Source organism: Rhyacophila brunnea, unplaced genomic scaffold, assembly GCF_057557595.1.
Source record: "Rhyacophila brunnea isolate RB1 unplaced genomic scaffold, BYU_Rbru_1.0 scaffold_20, whole genome shotgun sequence".
Classification (NCBI taxonomy): domain Eukaryota; kingdom Metazoa; phylum Arthropoda; class Insecta; order Trichoptera; family Rhyacophilidae; genus Rhyacophila; species Rhyacophila brunnea.
In genome coordinates, this window is record NW_028232860.1 from 31,778,447 (window position 1) to 31,802,136 (window position 23,690).

Genomic DNA, 23,690 nt, shown 5'->3' on the forward strand with positions numbered 1-23,690 from the left:
ACCAGTATTAAAAAATATATATATATATGTTCTTTTTAGCTTCTTTTCCGTCCAACAGGCCCATTCTAACATAGCACTTAACATAAAAAAGAGCTAATTGTGATAAATATATCACTTTACGTATTTTGGCGGTTAATTATGTAAAAAAATTAACTGTCTGAACTGTCAAAAGGTGATATCTTTTAACACCCCCTCTCTTGGCCGTGCTATCTTTGAGAACGAGACAGTGAGACAGAGTACGTCAATTTTATATATTGAGAATATTGAGATGCAAAATTCGACTGTTGTACTGCAATCGCAATGACATGACTAATAAAATTGTAGGTAATGTTGATATGTCTGACGTGTCAATACAAAATTCTTGTGTTCGTCTTATTACCGACTAGATAGCGCTGGTTCGACTTTATCCGCTTCGGTTTGGCATCATGAACATAATTATATCTGATTTTGACTGACATGTCTACCAACATAAATTTTCGCCGTATTATGAATTAGATAGCCGCCGATAACTGTTTTGTAGAATATGGAATCCCTTCCGTGTTAATTTAGACCAATGAAAATAACGGAAAAGTGCTAAAGTGATAACGGTTAAGAATACACTTGCAGGTACCATTTCTTCCTAAAAATAATCGTCCAGATTTACACTCGACCTCTTTTCTTAGCTGTTCCTTCACCCGAGCAGCTTTTGTATCCAAAATAAATTTACGTCTAGATTGACATTTTCGAAATTATTTTAACTTTTCGTCCAAAAACTTGTTTTTTTTCAAGGTTCACAAAAATTGTCATTATTTGGGTTGTAGAATTTAAATAATCTGTGAAAACGTTTGATGTACTTATTTCTTTTTGTTTAATATAAATTTTGAGCTACAATATTATCAAAAACAGGCTGTATAATAATATAATTAGTACATAGTTTCAATAATTTGTACTTTGTGTCATGCCATTATTTTAATAATGGCACAAAAATCTGGTTACACTATTAATTCTTTCCAATCTAAATTGACAGCTACAAAATAGGACCATTGAGTTTTGGGACGAAACTTTGTGGAAAGCTTACTAGAGATGGTCATGATTTAAGTAGAAGAGAATATTATTATTTATCTGTTTATATTATTCATTTGATTCTCATTGCGATGTGACAAGTATAGCAAGTTAGAATTTAACAAGAATTTAATAGGAATTTTACGCCCAAACTCGTTAAATTAATTATTAGCTGAAATAACAATTTCTTTTTTTTTCGAGAAAACAGTTGAATTCGGTAGCCACAAAAACATTAATTCGATACACAAAAAACGGCCTTGGCAACATTGTAAAATAAAAACAAACTATATTCAGAACGTAGCAACGGGATATCAAATTAGGAATAATCCAAATGACAAGGTAAGGAAACCAAATTAGTTAATTCACTGTATGATATTTGTAACTAAACCGCTATGTTCGAAGCATATTATCATAGTTTTAACAATCTAACTATCTTAAAATATCACAAGTCAAGTGAATAAAATTTTCTGTCATATTCTATTGTTCTGACGCCATGTTTGTTGTTGCAGCGGTAGCCATGGCAACGATTTAACCATGGACAAGGAAATAGACAGGTATTCCATCACGGGTCGCATCGGGGAAGGGGCCCATGGACTGGTGTTGAAAGGAGTGCATTTACCGACAGGCAAAAAAGTTGCACTAAAAAAACTTCTTTTGAAATCATTGGACGACGGGATTCCTTTGAATGTAATGAGAGAAATTAAAACTCTTCAACACACCAACTGTAAATATGTAAGACAATAACATTGCAAAATATTATTATTAAATAGCACCTACCTACCTAACTATTTTGAAGATTTTTTATTGTAGGAAAGAATAATGTTAGGGATACATCATTTAGGCATATGTTTTTTTATATAAAATGTTCTATACCCAAGTAGTGGGTACCTATTAAATAAGTGTCAGTTATTTCGAAGTATTTTCTTTTTGATCAGCGTTTTAACTATCCCCAAGTGATACACGAAATATACCTAGTTTTGTTCTATAAATTATTTCTTTCTGTTTGTTCCGTTATAGCTCAGCTTATAGATTACAAATTTACCAATGTACCGATGGTAGTCATTTAATAGATCATCATTATATGACTATAATATAGTATATATTACTATACTTACTTACTTACCTCAGCATGTTCGATCCTTAGAGGATCATATGAACCTCTATAGAATGGAGGTTGTATTAACAAATTTTGTGTTTACGAGAAATGGAGGTCAGCCATTTGCTCAACCTGTTAGGTCCATACTCTGACTCATACACAAATTTAAAAACAATATGCGTATTTGCCAGACCCAGGATTCGAGCCTGGGACCCATGATTATAAGCCGACATTTTAAGCCTCTCGGCCATTATATTAAAAGGCTTCGAAGTTACAAGATAAAACTTCTCTAAACTAACGCACTTGCAACAATTAATCGCGAATATGTAAAGTGGTCAGATAGAATTGGTGGAGTGGTTAGATGAGATGCGGGTAGAGGATCGTGTGCCGACATCCAACAGTAAGTAACTGTTGTCTAATTTATTTAAATAAAAAATCAAATGGAATTAGCATATTAATTTCTTCATTTTGCAAATATGTCATTCTACTTTTTATTGCCGAATTACATGCGGCCTATCGCTGGTATAAAATAATTAAAACTTTGTTTACCATATTATATCAAGTAATGTGTAAATACTAAAACACCCTTGCCTTTGACTAAGTTCTATAGGTACATACTATTCAGCGCTCGAAATGGAAAATTTTACGAACCGGAGCGCTTGATAATTTTACGAAAATATTAACATAATTATTTAATTTTATATGTATTTTATAAAAATAAGTGTGTTCGATTTTTGTTATATGAATGACCTATCTAGCTCAGACGATCAAATAATTTGTTCCACGAGACGGAGCGATAGTTTTGGGGATTTTATGAACCGGAACGTCGCTCCGGTCCATTTCGAGCCCTGATACTATTAACAAATTTGCAATGATACTGTTTGTGGAATACCATTTTTTCCGGCCATGTCCGATCCTAATAGGATCTTATGGGCCTCCACAGAGTAGAGGTTTGTATTAACAAATTTTATTTTTACGAGAGCACCCACGGTGGACACGCGGCTTTAGCGTTGGAATACCATTAAAGGTCCCATTCTCAAAGTAAAGATTATAATTAATTGCTATTATGTAGTATTGTATCTTCATACCATTCAGCATTTTGTTCATAATATTGGATACTCGTACCTAAATCGAAGCTCGAAGCTCAAATGGGCAATCGCTGGATAAATCTTATCCTCCAGTACCCAAGTACCTACTCCAGTACTCCAGTACCTAAGAGCCTCTGCGTTGTTGAAAAGTTATACCTAGATAACGCCGAATCGAGAAGGTACCTAGTTTAACAGAGAGAAATGAAATCAGTTAGGAGAAACCTGCATTGGTGACAGCGATTGGGAATTCGATAACTACGTTCGATCAAATTGTTTCAGATAACGATATATTCCACTGCTGTGAGACGAGTTCAGGTGGACGTTTTTTTTATAAGTTCATATTGTTTACTATACTTAGCTCACTCGGTGTGGTTCAATGTACATCTATTTTGTACTAATCTAAGTAGATATATATATTATTTTCAGATTGTCAGAATGTACGATGTATTTCCACGAGGAATGAGCTTTGTTCTGGTTTTGGAGTACATGTGCTCTGGTCTTTGGGAGATGCTACGAGAGACTCAGAACCCTCTGACGGAACCACAAGTGAAGAGTTACACACAGATGCTCCTAAAGGGCGTTGACTATCTTCATGACCATAATATTATGCACAGAGTAAGTAAATAATATAGTAATGATACCTCCACGTTTCTACGGGCATGGAGGACCCCTTAATAGTAAATCACGAGCGAAGATATGGATGCCACATTCATGTTTCTCATATCCCGCCAAAATCCTTCCATCGCCGTTTTATGCATAGAATGCTCTTTAGTAATCAACTATAAATGTTGCTTCTTTTGGGCTCAATTCTTAGAAATCTCTGTAACTTTCAGTCTGCCTGCCAAAAAGGTAGCTTGGACGACCCTTACGGTAAAACCCAGGCAAAAGCCAAACATTCGCCGCATGCAAGAATGATAGAGAGGGGTGGTCGTTCAGGGGTAGATTGAAAGAGACAGCGATAAAGCTCAAAAGAAGGAGAGCTAGCCGCAACACTGCAGGTAGAAAGTTAGTTAGCGTAAGACTCCCAAACGCGACAGGCTGTGTGCCCTGTGGAAGCTTAATTTTTAATTGACAGCCTAGGCGCCCGTTTTTAATAAATTTAGGGCTGTTAAAAATTTATAAAGTGTGAGATTGTTAATGTGTAGTAATATTGTGTTGTGTATGTAATGTGTGTTGTGTAATTTTTTTCGTGAACCTAACTAATTAGGTAATAAAACTTTCGGCAACGATTGGTGCTACGAACAACGTGCGTTCATCATTTTTCCATCCCGTCAATCCTGCATTTACCCCCAACTGTCAAGACCTACCGTGCACTGAACGTGCTCTACCGGACTAAAAACCAGCTACTATTGACCGCCTTGAACTATTCTGAGCTAGTCGAAGGGTGGAAGCTGGTCGTGTGTCTCCCGCGTTCTGCCGACGGCACGCTACGAGGGCCTCATTGACGCCCGGTTGACCGGCGAGTCGAGCTCTGAGGTCGGATCGGCCGTGCGGCCCCGACTCCCCTCCCTACCCGGACTTCCGGGGTGTCAAGTTTGGCGAGCCCAACGTGGACCTGTGACAGTACCTGTCATTTTGACAAGTACGTGTCAGAAATAGGGCAGTGAAGAACCGAAGGAGCTTCACCGAACCGATATCCTGAAATGAAGAGTCAGTGCTAAATTTAGTGTGCTTAAAGCGTTTGACAGTTGACGTGGACAGTGACATTTTGACATTTGTGACAGTGGGAGGACGGTTGTTGTGGTTGACGACTGTAATTTTGACGTTGGTGGTGTTGTGATAGTCCGCCATCTTGGGACGGCTGAGTCTGTTGACATCCGCCATCTTGGATCGGCTGTGAAGGTTGTCAACTGTCACTTTGACGTTTGTCGTGTTGTGATAGTCCGCCATCTTGAAACAGCTGAGTCTGTTGACATCCGCCATTTTGAATCAGCTGTGAGTGTTGCCATTTGTTACTTTTGACAGCTGTCATCTGTCAGTTTGACAGTAAGACATTTTTTTTCTCGAGTTTATATTTTTCTGTTGATTTTGCAATACGAACAATTGCCAGTGCGTGCAAATAAGGATCAATGACACTAATAATAAATTTTAAATACTAAATTTATTTTTAACTATACGATGGATAACTGCGATACGGACTTGATGGAAGTTATTGAGTGTACCGTGCAGTGTATCTGCGAGAAGACGGCGCGGACCAGGAGGGATGCCGGCTACGAAATGTCCATGGAGAGGCGTGGTACGCCAGCGCGGCGCGGACGACGCGGTAACAGACCGCCACACAGCCGGTTAGCGCCTATAAAGCTCTAACTGGAGAAGATGACGAGGAAGGAGACCCCCTACGGAGGAACGACCAGGCCAATATAAAACTTTCATTTTAATTCATATTTCATATTGTTGTTTATTTTCGTATTGTAATGTTTGTGTATTGTTATCATTGCAGTGTATGTCTTATTGATGTGTCATTTTGTTGTTAGACCTACAATTTAACTACAGTATATGCCGCAGTTTGGTACTGCATTAACCTATGTTGTCGAACACGACGGAATAAAATAGAATAATTAAATATTAATGACCTTATTCACTCAATTAAGATGAGATGAAAAATGTTGAAAATGAATCTTAATTCTCATTTATAAATCTACCTTGGCCAGGTTGATGACTCTGTATTGCGTATTTAGTACGGAGATTAGTGTACTAAGTATGATAACCATGAATACTTATTTTAAATTTTGTTTTGTAAGCACATTTTGTTAATTGTATCCCTTGAATTTTGCCTAGGTTAATTTACTTAATGACGACTCATGTATGAGCGTGTGACGAGAAGTAATAACGGTCGTTAGCGAGGAGCGTTTGTTAAGGAGGAATGGAGGTATTGGGATGAACTGCCGTGGACCGACGGAATAGGTTTTAGCTACGCGCATCTTCTTACGGGGCGGTTGACTAGATGATGGCGCCGTCGGCTGGTTGGTTGACTCGTTGAGGTAGGACCATGCCTCTCGATCGGGGATTGATCGAGGAGGCATCTGTCGTCTCTCTGTCAGGATTAAGGCGAGCCCATGAATGTAGTGACATTGAGCACGAGTGCCAGTGTGCGCAATAGAGTAGTGAGGCGGAGGGTGTCGGTGTGTAACGAATCTGTTCGCGCCAGGTACGCCATAATTGTGTTTGTATTTTATTTGTATTTTCTTTGTGTCACGAGTCAACAGTCGATCGCGGCCGGATATTCTAGTAATGGATGGTGTGTCCCCCACAACTATCCCGTGAGTTGGTGTCGTGTGATGGGGACAGATTTTTGAGGTCTAACGGACGTGAATTCGCAGCATCTCTGTGATAACTTAGCGCGCGTGGTAGATAACGATATGCCTTCAGCCGTGTCAGAAAGGACGCATGTATGTACGCATGTAGATACAGGTGATGAAAATAGGGTACGATTTTTAGTGTGCGCATTCGTTAGGTAGGAATAGTTGTGTTAGGATGAACTGCCACGGGTCGACGAGATGAGTCTTAGCTACGCGCCTCATCTTGCGAGAGCCCACTGTGGAAGTAACTTGCATCTAGGTAATGGTACCGATCGTGAGCGGGAGACTTGACGTGACGCGTGTGTCGAGAGGAAGCCTAGATCGCGAAGGGTAGTGCCGGCCGAGTCATTCCGCCGTTCATGAATGGGTAGCGAGGCGAAGCTTAATTTGTTTTTTTTATTGTGGCACCTTGGTTTTGTCTTCTGTCGGGAGTGATTGATTGAGGGGCGCCATTCGTCACTCCGGCGAGTGTGTGGGAGGCCGGCTCGTACGCCTTCGGTAAGACCCTCTCACCCTTGTGTGAGAGTCTGTTGGTAAACCTCTGTCGGCACAGACCCTCTCACCACCGCAGGGGCCGCTTGTCGACTCCTCATCGAGATACGACTGGTGGAGGACAATATTGAGGTGTATTTTTATTGTGTGTTGAGGGTCCCTTATCGATCGGTGGCCGGATATTCTAGTAATTTGACATGCAGGGACGGAATACCACAACCCTCTCGTGAATTGTATATCGCTGAGTGAGGATGAATCTTTAAGAGCTAGTGGACGTGAATCCGAAACATTGTTGTGAAAACTTAGCGAACGTGATAGATAACAATGGGCTTTCAGCCGTGTCAGAAAGGGCGACACATCAGCATTCATTCGCTTAGCCGCGAGACAGAATGGCGTCGTTGTGTCTACCCGAATTATCAGAAAATCTAATTCCATTTTAATTTTTTTTTTAATTAGTAGTGGGGGGGTGAAGTAGCGAAAAAGTGCAGTAGTGTAGTGTTGAAGTAGGCGATGAGGATAGGCCCTCAGAGGAGCTAAAACGGGCGATGCTCCACCATCTACTCTTTCGAAGAAGAGTGGATACGGGTGGTGTGGAATCTACCCTTATAGTTAGAAATTCAAGGTATTTATATAAAGGTGCAAGGGGAGGCCTTCACCGAGAAGGATATAAATCGAGGAGGTTTCAGACCACGGAAATCGGTGGGGATAGCCACCGTAGACGTACGCGACCTAAAACGGTGCGTAGAAATAAACAGGTAGGAATTAAAATAGCACGGACTGCCGCCATACGAGTCGAAAACGTCGTTGACGCAATCGCTCGCAACCTAGCGATGTGGGTACTTCAGTTACCCGCCTTCTTCTTGCGGTTCGAAACGTAGGTAGGAAGCTTGCATCAGGGTCACCTCATGGCGGAGGGACGAGTTTTAAGGTTTTATACTTTGTTTATTGATTGTAATTGTGGTTATCATCCTAGTTATGTCTTGAATTTCTGTTGTGATTTAAAAATATGTTGTTACTAGCGTAGTGAGGCAGGAATGATAGAGTTCTACCCAGAAGTCGATTGCTGTTAAATTGTCTTCTTTTTCTTTTATTGTAATGTGTAATAGATGTTGCTTTGTGATTATGCCTGTCAAAACATAATTTCTCGCAAATGTAGCGTCACCGAGTAAGAATACCGGTGTGCGTAATTGGTAGCGAACTGAAGGTGATGAGCCTGTAACGATGTCGTTCATGCCAGATTCCACCTTGTAAGATTGTGCTTTGTTTTTGTAACCGCTACTTAGGTGACAGGATATACTGAGGCTGGTTATCACTGTCCACCGCGGGGGCACTGCAGCGAGGTATACTCTGCTGGTGGTTGAACGATGGGGGGCGATGTTCACGCTCTGAGCATGTGGGCGAGGGATCGACCACGCAAAGGTCTGTCTGAACCACTCGCCTCAGCTAGGGGCGTCCGTCGACCCTCCCTCGGGATATGAACGGTGGGGGATAGTCTCGTTGGTAAACCCAAAGTAACGGTAAACGGTTGGGTGTTGCGACCAAATGGCGAGGACCCAGAATAACCGTGTGTGAGTGCTGCTTAGTGCTTGTTTATAACCATGAAAGTTGTAAGCTTAAAATAGAAGTCGCGAATGTAGCTGCGTCATGGAGACTCGTGACGTGTGCGAAATGTAGCGAAAGGCATTGTTTAAAAAAAAAAAAAAAAAATATTTTTGTAATGGAAGAGGGTCGTTATTAATAAGATTAATTAATAAGCTCTTCAAGCAGGATACGGAGGCGGACAATGACGTCCAGTCTTGTAATGTAAATTCCTTATAGATACGAATTATATTTCATGTCTGAAAAAAAACTATGTGAACTTAGGTTGCTCATGGCGACGCCCCGATGCCTTTCTTGAATTGTAATGAATTACTTGCGAGAATATAATTTTAAACTGACCCTAAGAAGGGCCCGTTATATGTAAACTTATTGAGTTTGGTCATGTCACCGTCAATAAAGTAAATGGGGCAAGGAGCACACCGCTGTGTTGCGGTAATACGAGCGAGGATGGAGGGACGATGGCGGGAAACAGAATAGGCACTTCGCTCGAATCTGAATGGGGCCGCTTGATACCTCCACGTTTCTACGGGCATGGAGGACCCCTTAATAGTAAATCACGAGCGAAGATATGGATGCCACATTCATGTTTCTCATATCCCGCCAAAATCCTTCCATCGCCGTTTTATGCATAGAATGCTCTTTAGTAATCAACTATAAATGTTGCTTCTTTTGGGCTCAATTCTTAGAAATCTCTGTAACTTTCAGTCTGCCTGCCAAAAAGGTAGCTTGGACGACCCTTACGGTAAAACCCAGGCAAAAGCCAAACATTCGCCGCATGCAAGAATGATAGAGAGGGGTGGTCGTTCAGGGGTAGATTGAAAGAGACAGCGATAAAGCTCAAAAGAAGGAGAGCTAGCCGCAACACTGCAGGTAGAAAGTTAGTTAGCGTAAGACTCCCAAACGCGACAGGCTGTGTGCCCTGTGGAAGCTTAATTTTTAATTGACAGCCTAGGCGCCCGTTTTTAATAAATTTAGGGCTGTTAAAAATTTATAAAGTGTGAGATTGTTAATGTGTAGTAATATTGTGTTGTGTATGTAATGTGTGTTGTGTAATTTTTTTCGTGAACCTAACTAATTAGGTAATAAAACTTTCGGCAACGATTGGTGCTACGAACAACGTGCGTTCATCATTTTTCCATCCCGTCAATCCTGCATTTACCCCCAACTGTCAAGACCTACCGTGCACTGAACGTGCTCTACCGGACTAAAAACCAGCTACTATTGACCGCCTTGAACTATTCTGAGCTAGTCGAAGGGTGGAAGCTGGTCGTGTGTCTCCCGCGTTCTGCCGACGGCACGCTACGAGGGCCTCATTGACGCCCGGTTGACCGGCGAGTCGAGCTCTGAGGTCGGATCGGCCGTGCGGCCCCGACTCCCCTCCCTACCCGGACTTCCGGGGTGTCAGTAATACTATATATTATTATATAATATATAGATAGGACAAACACAAACATGGACCCTTCAAACCAACTAACTCCGCATCACACTCGGTCTCGATCGAGCGCATCACGAGGCCCCACGTTTGATGTGAAGCATCAGCAGTTGTTTACGCCTGGGAATGTTTCAGCATCAGATACCCAACTGAAGTCACCACACTCCCAAGTGACCTTTGACTGAGTTTAATGAAAGACGTATATTAATAAAAAGTGCCATGGGAGAGAAAGCTTAACAAAAATAAGTGAATTTAATGATATAGGTATAAGATACAAAAAAAAAATACAAAGAAACAAAAAGCCATATAAGACAGTAAAGCGGGAACCACATTGAGGTGCATGCCGCGGACAATCACGTGAACTCACGGCGATAAAAATGTCTATGGTTTCGTCATTTTGCAGAATATTTTGAACGTGCACCATCTCGTAAATTAACTGAATAATGACACTGATGTAGAGTGCCTACTATAGTGTATTAGTAATTTGAATTATTATTAGATAACTATTCATGCTAATTTCAATTAATATTAACAATTTCTACATGCGCGTACGTTAAAATACATGCGGCATGACATTCATAGATAATAGAACACAAAACTGATGAAAAATGATGGGAGCATCAGTCTAATAACGTTTTAAACACCAAGAACAACGACATTACACACTTTTTTCCCGTAGTGGCAGCCCGTGACAGCAGGCGACAAGCACCGTAACATGCACCTCAATGTGGGTGGCCCTTAAGAAACAATAACTATTATTGTTGTATTGACGCATTCTTGCCAGTAAAGGAGAGGGAACAATTTATCAAAATCTCATTAACAAAATAGAAAACTGAGTGCGGACTGCGAAGCTTAAAAAAGATTGGAAACCCCCGCATTATAGTGGGCTATAAAATAGATAGGTACCACATTAACGTGAAGTTCGAGAGTTTTGACAGAAAACAATAATTCATAATCAGATCTGCGGTCAGCGAGAGAAGACGATGTAATAGGCTTGAGGTATGTGAAATTGGCATAGCATACCCCAATAAATTTTGGGGTCTTGTGACTGGTTCTCCGCCTTCGCTCGCTGCCATCTGTCAGTGAGCGCAGTGTTGCCAACCGAACTATAATTATAGTACATTTTGGTCCGCGTACTATTAATAAAGTATAGTACGTCAAAAATACCACAATTTTAATTAATGAATTGAATTCGCCGGTTAGATTAGTTGGGTTTAGTTAGGTTAAATGGAAAAATGGAATTAATTGAATTCGCCGATTAGCATTTTTCGCGTACTATAATTCGATGACAAAAAGATAACTCAATTCAAAAATGGCGACTGACAGATGAAGACGGCGGAGGACCAGTCAAAAGCACCCAATTTTCTTCTATGTAATCTAGCGCACTAGAATAAATCGTATCTGCGCTTGGTGAAGGTAAAATTAAAAAAAAAAAAATCGACCATGTCCGATCCTAATAAGATCATATTGTGGGGGTTTGTATTGACAGATATATTTTTTTTATTATTTACGACAAATGGATGTCAGCCACTTGCTCAACCTATTAGATCCATACTCTGACTCATACACAAATTGAAAAACAATAATGTGTACTTGCCAGACCCAGAATTCGAACCTGGGACCGATGACTCTATAGAGCGACGCTTAAGCCGCGAGGCCATCGTGGGTTAATATTGTCGCACTCTAATTCAGTCCAGCCCTATTCTCAAGATGTATTTACCACAATAACTGGTCTCAATGTTGATAATATAACACTACAAGTGCCTGGATCAATCCACTGTATGATGAAGACTTCTCCAAGCTGATTCAACTCTTCGCGGTCCTATATATAAACTAAAAGAAGATAAAAATTCCACACTTGGATGCTAGGTATACTTTTTTTTCAAATAATTCATAAATTAATTCTTCAACAGGATCTTAAACCTGCCAATCTACTCATCAACAGCCAAGGGATACTAAAAATAGCTGATCTGGGATTAGCTCGGCTATTCTGGAATGAGACCGGAAGACCATACTCTCACCAGGTGGCCACCAGATGGTATCGAGCGCCAGAACTTCTGTACGGAGCCAAATATTACAATCAATCAGTAGATCTTTGGGCAGTTGGATGCATTGTTGCCGAAATGATCAATAAACAACCGCTGTTCCCAGTAAGATATTTTACTAATAACTGTGTTCCAACTAGGTACTCAATAACATCCATCAGTGTCCACTCAGATAAATTAGCAATCAAGTGAAGTCCAACATTCCATCCATGTTTGCGTAGATAAATGAACTCGTCAACTATTATGCTGCAAAAAAATATTCTTACTTACCCGATTCTGGTATTATACCTACCAGTGGCGAAGGGTGGAGGTAGGCTGTTAAGATCCACCATAAATAGAACACACTAAACTTTGTTAGTCATACATAGGTATTTCGCGATCCGAATACTACAAGGTTCTAAGTGTTCGTCCTTGAAAAAACAAACCCAACAATGAAGTAGTATTCTAAGCTGCCTCATTGTTACTTTTGTTTCTCCAAGGACAAACACTTAGAACCTTGTAGTTCTCCACTCGCGATTTGTTTTCATTGAAAGAAGACTATAATGTTTACAGATGGTGTTGGTTAGTTTTTAAAATTCAATGAAACCCTACGAAACCAAGCCATTATAGATGTAATAGTAAAAAAATACTCTTATGCAATTAAATCATACATAACTTTGGATATTTTATAGATAGAATAATATTTTTCATATATTAGTTTGGTTTAGGCAGGGCTTCATGAATTCTAAAAAATTAACCAACTATATGTGCAATGTGTATTCTTAATACAACTAAAACATATAAGTATGAATGAAAAAGTGTGCACAATTTTATCATATCGCCCAAAGTATACCAAATATTATGAGGCAGGGTTTAACTGATTTTTCAAAACTAACCAACACCATCTATAAAATTATTTTGTCTGTTCAATAAAAACAAATATGGATGACTAAAAAAGTTTAATTTGCACTATTTATGGTGGATCCTAACAGCCTACCTCCATCCTTCGCTACTGATACCTACCTCATTAAGGGCCCGCTGAAGAGCCCGCCGTTCAAATATAATTCAGTATAAAAAGGACCTCGGCGTCGTAACTACGTCAATTTAAATCGATCTTTTCGCAAAAATTACTAATCATCGGAGATTTTATTTCAAGAAATATTATTATTATTACTGATAATTTCTGCCGCGCGGAGAATTATTATTATTTTATGAACACCTGCGAGATGAAGCCGATCAGAAAACAGGGCTGTCAAAATAATATTAAGCATTCATATTTTTTAAATGTTAATTTCATCATGGTTTTTAATCAAACCTGTGCAAGTACGTACTGATAACTTGGGTGGATTTTGTAGCAAACATACTATTGATATATATACGGGTATATTATTATTATAACCCAATTCAAATTGAACATAGGTTGATACTCAAATACTATTATAGTATGTTTATGATTTCGAGAAAATAATACGATGGTATAATTAATCCATATCAATTATTTGAAAACATTACATTCGCACTTTGCACAAAATTACAAACACATTCGAAGTTTGCCGCACACGTACAGACCACGTGATATTTGTTTACGCAAAATCGTCGCTTTTCAAAATGGCGAATTTGATTACCAGATTTTACTGCGATGAATCAGTATGTTCCTTTTTGTCTTTTTTTATTCGTAGGTTTGTTTACTATGTACACCGAGAAATTTCCATTTATAAACTCGGAAACGATTTTTACAGAAGAGTTTTGGAATATAATGCAACCAAAACTTGAAAAAATTCTATCATGGGTGTTGACTTCCTGAATTAGCTAACCCCAGGTCCATGCCACTACGTGAACCACAGTGGATATTAAGCCATTTCCACACTGGCAACAAGTTGCTGGCAACCTCATTAAATTTTACGATACTTACCATAATTGCTTAAGAAATTTTACAATAATTATCGTAAAATCTAACGAGGTTGCCAGCAAATTAACTTGTTGCCAGTGTGGACCCGGCATTAGGTGCACAAAACTTAAATAATATATATTATAAATAAAAATTTAAAATTATAAATATATATTATGATTTATGTCTTCGACAGCCCTGATGAAATAAATGTGAAATGAGTCGGATCAGTCACAGAGCAAATTTATTAACACAAACCAGTCACAGAGCAAATTTATTAACACAAACAACTTTGACACGACCTTTTTATATTAACTAGTAGACCAGATATTATGGACCACATGTTAAAAAATCATATTTTCAATTCTCAAGGCCAATTCTGTAGAACGTCCTCTTAAGATCATTATATTTCACATTTTTTTTAAGTGAGAGAAGAAGTAATAAAATTAAAATTATTAATTGATGTTTCTGATTAAGAATAAAAGAAAAGAATTGAATAAAATGAGACTTGTTTTGTAGGCCAACTGTGTTTCAAAGAGTCATTTTATTAAATTTATGTGCTCATAGGTCTGAAGATAAAAACGTAGGTGTAACCTATGTCATGAATAATGATCTCTTCCGGAAGCCTATAAAATTTAGTTCATTGTAGGTTGAGTGTTGACTATTGATTATCCTCTTATCCAAACAAGATTTTTCAAGAGTCTCAAAAACATACATATTAAAAAAATTCAAAATTAGTATTATTCCAAAACACATCTTTTGTTATTAAAGCGAGTGTTTTTAACTAATTGAGCTAACAAACCTAGTGTTTTCTTGCAAATAATTCGTAATAATTTACTATTATGAGGTGTTTCACATTCCGTCAAGTAATGACTACCATTTTTATAATTTAAATCATGGTTGTGTCCCTACTATCAGAAACAGCAATCTCATATATAAATGTAAACACTAAAATAGAATATTGATTCTTCGAAATTTTATAAATGAAAATGTAAGTATTTTAACATGAATTTTAAAAAACTCCACATAATATGTACAATGCAGGATCCTTGAAGTGTTTTTTTAAACTAAAACTTTTTTGAAAAATAGAATAAATATACGAAGACATATTATTTAATTCACATTCTGAAGAAATTAGACGATTCAGCCATTTTACACTAAGTTATCTTCTCGATATAGAAGGTAAACCATTGCGCACTACCAGAAAATGCTATTCTGTAGATCACCGGCCACCACTGGTTGTGACATTATTAAATTGATTTATAGATGGCGTGAAAAATAAAAAAAAGTTTAATTTTGACATCCATACACAATGTGTATGCTTATAAGTAGTGCAAAAATTGTTGGCATGGCATGCTAATAATTTTTTATTGAAAATTTCACAAATTATGGCATTTTCAATAAAAATTATAATTGAGGGGTATAATTCCAAAAAGCGATAAGTCCACATTTGGTCAAAATCGAGAAAAAAATACGCACGTATTCTTTGTATAATTTTACACAATATGTATTGATTTATAAATTCGAAAACGCGACATAACCCTACGAAAAAAAATATTTAAAGTCTCGATTTATTACAAAAAACGCCAAGTCCATTTTTCATATTATTTAAAGCTTGGTTGATTTCGCGCGTGTTTATGTCAACCAATAAGGTAACGTTCAATATTGAAAAGGGCGTCTCCCATGTTGTAGCATCTGGTAAACTTATGACAGTGCCACGGAAATATGTGCCTTATGCGGGATAAATTAAAAAGTGAAGTACAAGTAGCGCTAAGTCCAATTTTATTTTGCCTATATTTATTACATTTAAGAGTTTATCGGCTGAAACAAATTGCCATTTGGTTCTAATTTCGACATAGAATACAACAGAAAAAAAAATCTCGCGTTAAAACAAATAATTGAAGCTAGAAACATAAAAACGTTGTTTCCCGAAAATATTGAATTGTGGACTTGTCGCTTTTTGTAATTAGACGCCTCAATTAGAATAATTTTATTTGGGTATGTAATAAAACAGTCTTCTTTTCTGAAGGGCGAATCCGACATAGAGCAACTCGCAATAGTCCTGTGTAACCTGGGCACACCGACAAAAGAATCCTGGCCCGATCTAGACACACTTCCCGATTACAACAAAATCACATTCCCGGAATCAGCACCGACTCCTTGGGAAGATATGTTCCCACAGTCGTCTGAGGAAGCCATTGACTTTGTTAAGAAGTTTCTCATCTATGATTCTTCAAAACGTATAATGGCAAGACTGGTAAGGTTATCATACCACGTGGATGATTGATTTTAGATATATTAAATTCTTCTTAATGTGTGGATAATGTTCATATTTACCGAATTACAAGTTGTAGCCTCCACAACAAAACCACTGACATACCTTATTGTCACTTTGATATTTTAGTTAACCTGAAAAAATATATCAAACTGGAATTATGTATACACTATATCTGTGGCCAGCAGAAGTAGTAAATTATGTCCACAAAATTCCGAAAATGAGTTAAGTATAGTTTATGTAAAAAATATACGGAAAACTGTTAGGAAAACAGCGATATGTGACTTATATTTATATAATTTGCTGTAGCATATAATTAATACTGCAGTGCCGTTTGAGTTGCGTGCACCGCTCAACGCTCCGCCGAACGCTCCCACCCTGGACGGGGCCTTAGAGCCCTGTCCACATGGCGCGTTTTTACGCGAGTGACAAATCGCGCATTCTCCAGGTACATGTTACCCAATTCAGCTGTCCACAAGCGCTCGTGCGTGACGACTCTCGCGCAACAGTCGCCTGCAAACACCAGACTCTGGACAATCGCGGCGTTTACAGCCATCACAGAATGAAATACGACCGCTTGGCGCTCGAACCCGAGACTTTTTATTGCTACTCTAAAATAAATTACGTCACCTAGGTTGTAAAGTGCGAAGAATAGGTATTGGAATTAATCGCGAAATAGAAAATCTAACACAATTGAGTTGTTGTGCTTTTTACTACATTCGCGTTTGTTTTTTATGCCAATTCAAAAATGAATTACGTCACCTAATTGTTTCAAACACGCAAACTACGCTGTATCTGGACGGAAGACATTTCTGGTTCTAGAATGTAAAAGCACAACTCAATTGTGTTAGAATATGTATGAGATAAGATTTTGTATTTCGTGAGTATTTCCAATACCTATTCTCGGCACTTTACAAGCTGGGTGACGTAATTTATTTTGGAGTAGCAATAAAAAGTTTCGCATTCGAGCGCCAAGCGGTCGTAATTCATTTTGTAATGGCTGTAAACGCCGCGATTGTCCAAAGTCTAGCAGTCAAATCGCACGAGCGCTTGTGGACAGCTGAATTGGGCCACATGTACCTGGAGAATGCGCAACTTATTCCTCGCGCGCCAAAATGCACCTTGTGGACAGGCTCTTAACAACACAACGAAATTAATTTCATATTTATTATTTTTATAGGCTCTTTCTCAAACATGGCTGACAACCCAACCTCTACCGGCACCGATGAGTGAAATGCCAAAGCCTACAGAATCGCACCGATATCTCATGAGGCAGCAATCCAACAGTGAAAATAAAGTATATTAAATTGTACGTCATGTATTTAGGTATGTAAATAAGTCGAGCCCGTCAAAAAAATTAAAAACAAAATATTCAACAGTAATTTTCATATATTTTCTCTTCAATTGCTGTGTACACTTACAAAATTCAAACAATGTTTTTATAACCCAGTTCAATATCCATCATTACAAAACTGAAACAGAAGCATTAATTTTGTTACTTCAACGTAACGTATTGGTTATTTTATTATCTTTGGTGTATGAAGTATATTAAATTATAACAAGTTGGTTGCATTCAAAAATCAATCATAAAAATATATGTAATACGGAAATTAATTATGGAATGCTAAAATGTATTTCACATTAGTTATATTTATAATGAAATAATGGATATTATTTAAACAAGAATAAGATTAATCGTATTTATCTTCAACATGAAGTGATGAAAGAGACAAAAACCTTCTATAAGTATTCATATAACCTCATGCCATTGAAATAATATATATATATAATAATAAATTATACAGATAAAAAATTCCATTCCTAAGTAAAGTTGTTTCATTTTAACTGCAAGATATCTGCTAATTTTTAATTCAGTAATAAATGAATCATCCGATCATTGAAAATAGATCCTTTTACAAAAAAACAGTAAATAGGCATGCTCTGCACTCTACGGATAAAATTTGAGTTACAAAAAAGCATTATTATCCGTTGATTACATGCAAAAAAAAATGGGACAACTCCTTCATAGAATAATAATGAAGACATTAATTTGAAATTTTATCCTCTGTGTAGTCAACTAAAACAGTAGAATTATTACATTAGACAATTTTTTTCTAAATGACATACATAGTGCATTTTTACAGATCAAGCAGCATTTTCACAAAACAGAGCTTTAAAATTTAGGCTTTAGTGAATGCAATTACAAGCACAAATCAAATTCAAAACTCTTATAGTAACTTTAGTTTCGCCTGTTTAAATGTTTGGTTGGGTACGTTGAGGATTTACTAGCAGACGGCGTCCATAACTTATTTTGTTCGAACATGCCGCATTATCCGTAAAGACGTAAACCAGTACAATCCTATTAAATTGAATAAGTCGACACATAAACAATATTGTTATTTTCTTTTATTGTGTTAACTGTCAATTCATGGTGTGAATTATTGATTTAATTTAATAAAACGCAATTCTTTTTATAGTACTTTTTCCACTTTTAATAAATAAATCTGAACCGGTTTTATCAACATGGTATCATTGGTTGGTTTACTAATTAACCGTAAACGTAATTTCTGATATCAATGTGCGAGCATTTATTCGAACCGACATTGCATCGCATTGACAATGTATTTCATCATAGAGCTGCCATTGTATGTTTTCCTTTGTTGGGCCTCTAGGCTAATTCATTCAATGTTGACAAAATTATTTCATGAATGAATAAATAAATTGATTGCTAATTTAGCAACTTGTTTTGTTTCAGAATTTATAATGCCGGAAATTTCAGCAAATGCCATGAACATGAAAAAGAAGACACTGTTCAATGCATGTCCACATGGACTAAGGTTTCGAGTGAAAATAAGAAAAAAGATGAAGAAATACAGAGACCAGTGTCTTACTTTTTGCCTATGCAAACAGAGATAGAAAAGTATCATCAAACATCGGATAAAATAGACAAAGAATCATGTTTTATACTCTTCGATGATGAGGTTTGGAAGAATGTTACGATGAGATTTAAAAAACCAAAACACCTGATTGTACCAATGTGAACGTCGAGTGTTTCTCTATGCAGACTAGCTGCGGAGAATTTAAATCAGCACCAATCGACATTTCTTACGCGTCAAAATTACATCTTCCGAATGTCGGTCTAAACCCGTTTGCGAGAATAGCAGGTATGGATAATGCATATCTAGGTTTAACTCCTCAAAAAATGACCATATCCACTCCAAATCTAAAGATCACACATACACCAAATAATAGAACTTTGGATGACTCCGTGGGGATTTGGAACATATCCAGTATTCTCAACACAAATTAATGTCAAAATGATATTTTATTTTGACTAATATTTTTGTTTATATTCGTTTGTCCAATAAGTGGTAATATTGTTTATCTTTTATTGTAAATTTTATAAATGAACTGTTAATCAAATTTTATTGTTTAAATATTGACTAATCGTAAAAACGATCTGAGACTACTCGACCATTTATATTTTAATGATACTACGACATTGCAATTTAGCGAGGAGGTGAATCGTAAAATGGCATCACTCTCTGTAGACCCCAGCGACAATGTCGAAACAACATGGAACAAGTTGAAGGAAGCCGCCGTATGTGCGACGGAAGAAGTCCAGAAACTCAATAATAGTATGGAACACACGAAACATCGCAAGATCTGGATATTTGATGAAACATGGAAGGCCATACAAACAAGAGCCAATCTTAGGAATAAGGGACTTAGTTCAACTCTAGAACATGCAAGGTACTCAGAACAAAACAGAGTTGTTCAGCGACTCTGTCAACGGGACAAGAATCTTTTCCTCAGAAATAAATGTGAAGACATCGAAATCCATGCTGTCAGGGTATAAACACGGGATCTTTTCCAAAAAGTGAAAGAAATCACAGGAGATTTCAAGAAAATGAACTGGGCTAACAAGGAAGAGGGCAGAACACTGCTTATGGAGTTGGATAGGGTTACAGCAAGGTGGAAAACATATTGTGAAGCCCTATACAGAGATACAGAAGAGGATGACGAGGTGGTTGACGTACGTATCGATGAGCAAGAACCTGAAATACTTTTTAGTGAAGTGATAGAGGCGATAAAGAGACTAAAAACCTACAGGTCTCCAGGTGGCGATGGCATATCCGCAGAAGCCTTAAAAAAACTTAATGATGACAGAAAAAGAATCATACATCAATTATACAGCATGATTTGGAAAAGTGGTGTATATGGCCTAAGGACTGAACAGAGTCAATTTTGATCCCCCTGCACAAAAAAGAATCCTCATGTAAATGTGAAAACTATCTCTCTTATTTCACATGCAAACAGGATCCTATTACAAATAATCAGCAGACATCTGAAACATTTCATCGACCGGCAAATACCTAAGGAACGAGCAGGTTTTCTTATGGGCAAGGGAACTCGAGCAAATTCTGAACATCAGGCAACTAATTGAAAAATGCAGAGTTTAATACTCCAATGATGTCATGCTTTGTTGACTATTAGAAGGCACTAGACTGTTAAGATGGAACTGTATGTGGAAGGTACTTCTGAAAATGCGAGTTCCAGCACACCTTACCTGTCTCATCAAAAACCTATATAACATAGCGCGTTTTCTGAGAGTTTCCGAACCGAGAAGGGAGTTCGTCAGGGATGTGTTTTATCTCCCCAGTTATTCAATATATATGGAGAGCATATAATGCGAAGAGCCCTAGATCACTGGCAAGGCGGAATAACAATTGGTGGCCAGCAAAAAAAATTAATTAAAGATTCGTAGATGACAACGCACTAATCGCTGCTGACGAAAGAGAACTCACAGACCTGCTACACCGGGTAGAGGAAGAGAGTCGCAAATATGGCCTCCTTATTAATAGGAATAAGACCAAGTTAATGGTTGTCGATCGGGCTAACCTTCTACAAACAAAGTACACTCCAAAACTTAGAAACAGTGGATGAGTCTGTATATCTGGGATCGACCATCAGTGGAAAGGACGGATCTGAAGCGGAAATAATAATGTGCACAGATTGCAAAAAATGCGATGACACGTCTTACCACTATATGGAAGGATCGGGGAATTTCGATTGCTACAAAAATGATGTTTGTGCAAATATTAGTGTTCTCTATATTTTTATACGGAGTCGAGTCATGGACCCTGAAGGCAAGGCAACGGAAGGCAATTGATGCCTTTGAGATGTGGCGTTGGCGCCGAATGCTTCGTATTTCTTGGATAGAGCACAAGACAAACAAGTCAATCATCCAGAGACTACAGATAAAGAACGGCTCTCAACAATATGTCTGAGTCGAATTCTGCAGTTTTATGGACATATTGTCCGGCGCGGACCGGACAACCTGGAGAGACTGGTGGTTTTGGGTGGCCTGCAGGGAAAGCGAAGCAGAGGTAGAGCGTCTGCACACTGGAGCGACTAAGTGAAAGAGCTGACTGGGGGCACCATTCATTCTGCTCCGCGAGAAGCGGAAGATCGAGAAGGATCGAGAAGTCTTGGTCGCTCAAAGGATGACAAAATTTAAAAGTGGTCATGATCCTCAGCCATGAGCCATGACCAAGATGAAGAATCATAAATATTTGTTTTTTGATATATCGAAATATAATTGTAAATGCTTATTGTTTCATCTTTTGTTTTGTGTTATGTTAATAATATTAGAATATTTATTTTGGTGTAGCTTCATCATGTAGTATCAAATATGAATATCCAATCCAATACCTGTAAATACCTGTTTTATAAATATTATACAGTTGAAAATGTCCCTCTGAGGCGGACGAAACTGGTCCAGATTTATTTATTAAAATGGAAAAAGTACTACATATAAAAAAATGCATTATATTAAATTAAATCAATATTGTTATGTCGATAGGTAAATATTTGTTTTTTATGCCAGTATTTAATATATGGTTGACCACAATTGATTCTTAAATAACACTTAGGCGAAGCGCACACGTAATCATTTGTGGCTGAGCGTACCCATCAATGACTGCCACAAGTTGCATATTCATGTACAGTAAAACCTCAATATAACGGATTAATACGGTAGACGCGGTGTCCGCTAACGCAGAAAGTTTTTTATATAATAAAGTAGGTTTCACTATTTATTCACCTGATGATAAATCCAGACACACCCGTTATGGTGCTTGCTTTTGATAATCCTGCTTTGAAAAAGCCATCAAATTTTGAAGTCTACAGTATTTAACTCTAATATAATATCGTCTATCTAGTGTAAAACTGTGCCAAACGCCATTTTCGTTTTTTTTTTTTTTTTTCATATTCGGGTTCAGTAGGATCGTACCCATCGTTCCCTTTACTCGAAATATTTAAGAACAATTTAGTTTAGGGTCAATTCGTCAATGTAAAGTAATCCTAAACGACAAACCGAGTATTATTTTAAGGGTAAAACTGTGCTAAGCACTTAGCACAGTTTTACACTCGCATACATATTGTATTTATACCGTGTTTATTGAGTGTGTATGTATTTGGTACAGTTTTACATTCAAAATCCACTCGATTATTTTTTTATAAGGACATTAAGTATTTCAAAAACAATGATAAATACCACATTAAAGAAAGCTTCAAGTGAAGGAATTAATTTTAAAGAAGGCCGAGGTTCAAAAACTCCTGCTGTTGCTCGATCAGAGTCTGCTAAACAATTCATCAGGGACCACATAAATAGTTTGCATGTAGTGGAATCTCACTACTGTAGAGCAGCATCAAAAAGGTTATACTTGTCTCCCGGACTATCCATTAAAAAATTACATCATGATTATAAATTATTTTGCATTGAAAATAATACTGAACCGGAGAAGGAACATCTATATAGAAGTATTTTTAATAATGAATACAATTACGGTTTCCACGCTCCGAAAAAAGACCAGTGTGACAAATGTACAATTTTTGATTCCCTGACAATCGAAGAAAAATTAATGCATCAAAAGAAACAAAATGAGCACTTGGAAAGAAAGGACCAAGCAAGGAAACATAAGACAGCAGATAAGGTTAGAGCAAAATCATCTGAAGAATTCGTGGCTTGGTGCTTTGATATGGAAAAGGTTTTGCTTTTTTACTGAGACATCTACATGTCTTTGGAAATTTTTTACAGCTTTGCCATCGCATATCAAGGAGGTTGTGTTATATTCAGATACAGCTAGTGGTCAGAATCGCAACCAAAATGTTGCAATGTGTTGTCTTCATGCTGTCCGTAATATTGAACATTTGGAAGTAGTGAGTCAAAAGTTCATGGAATCGGGACATTCGGAAATGGAGTGCGATTCGGTGCATTCGACAATCGAGAGAAAGGCCAAAGATCTTCCTATTTACGTACCAGCTGGATGGTATTCTGCTGTCAGGTCTGCACGTAGGGGTAGACCATACCAAGTAGAAGAATTATGTTTTTCGGACTTCATAAATTTCACAGCTCTTACAGAATCTACTTTGCAAAATAAAAAAAAGTGTA

The 23,690-nt window shown here is 37.7% G+C and overlaps 1 protein-coding gene across 1 annotated transcript; it reads left to right on the forward strand.

Annotated features, from left to right (window-relative positions):
• Positions 1-1,556: 1,556 nt before the first annotated feature.
• Positions 1,557-17,584, forward strand: LOC147071523 (cyclin-dependent kinase 20). Its single transcript, XM_085947862.1, has 5 exons — positions 1,557-1,773; positions 3,652-3,840; positions 11,961-12,197; positions 15,989-16,216; positions 17,415-17,584. Exons 1-5 carry the CDS (start codon positions 1,576-1,578, stop codon positions 17,538-17,540), a joined length of 978 nt encoding a protein of 325 aa, XP_085803988.1. The 5' UTR covers positions 1,557-1,575; the 3' UTR covers positions 17,541-17,584.
• The last annotated feature ends 6,106 nt before the right edge of the window (positions 17,585-23,690 follow it).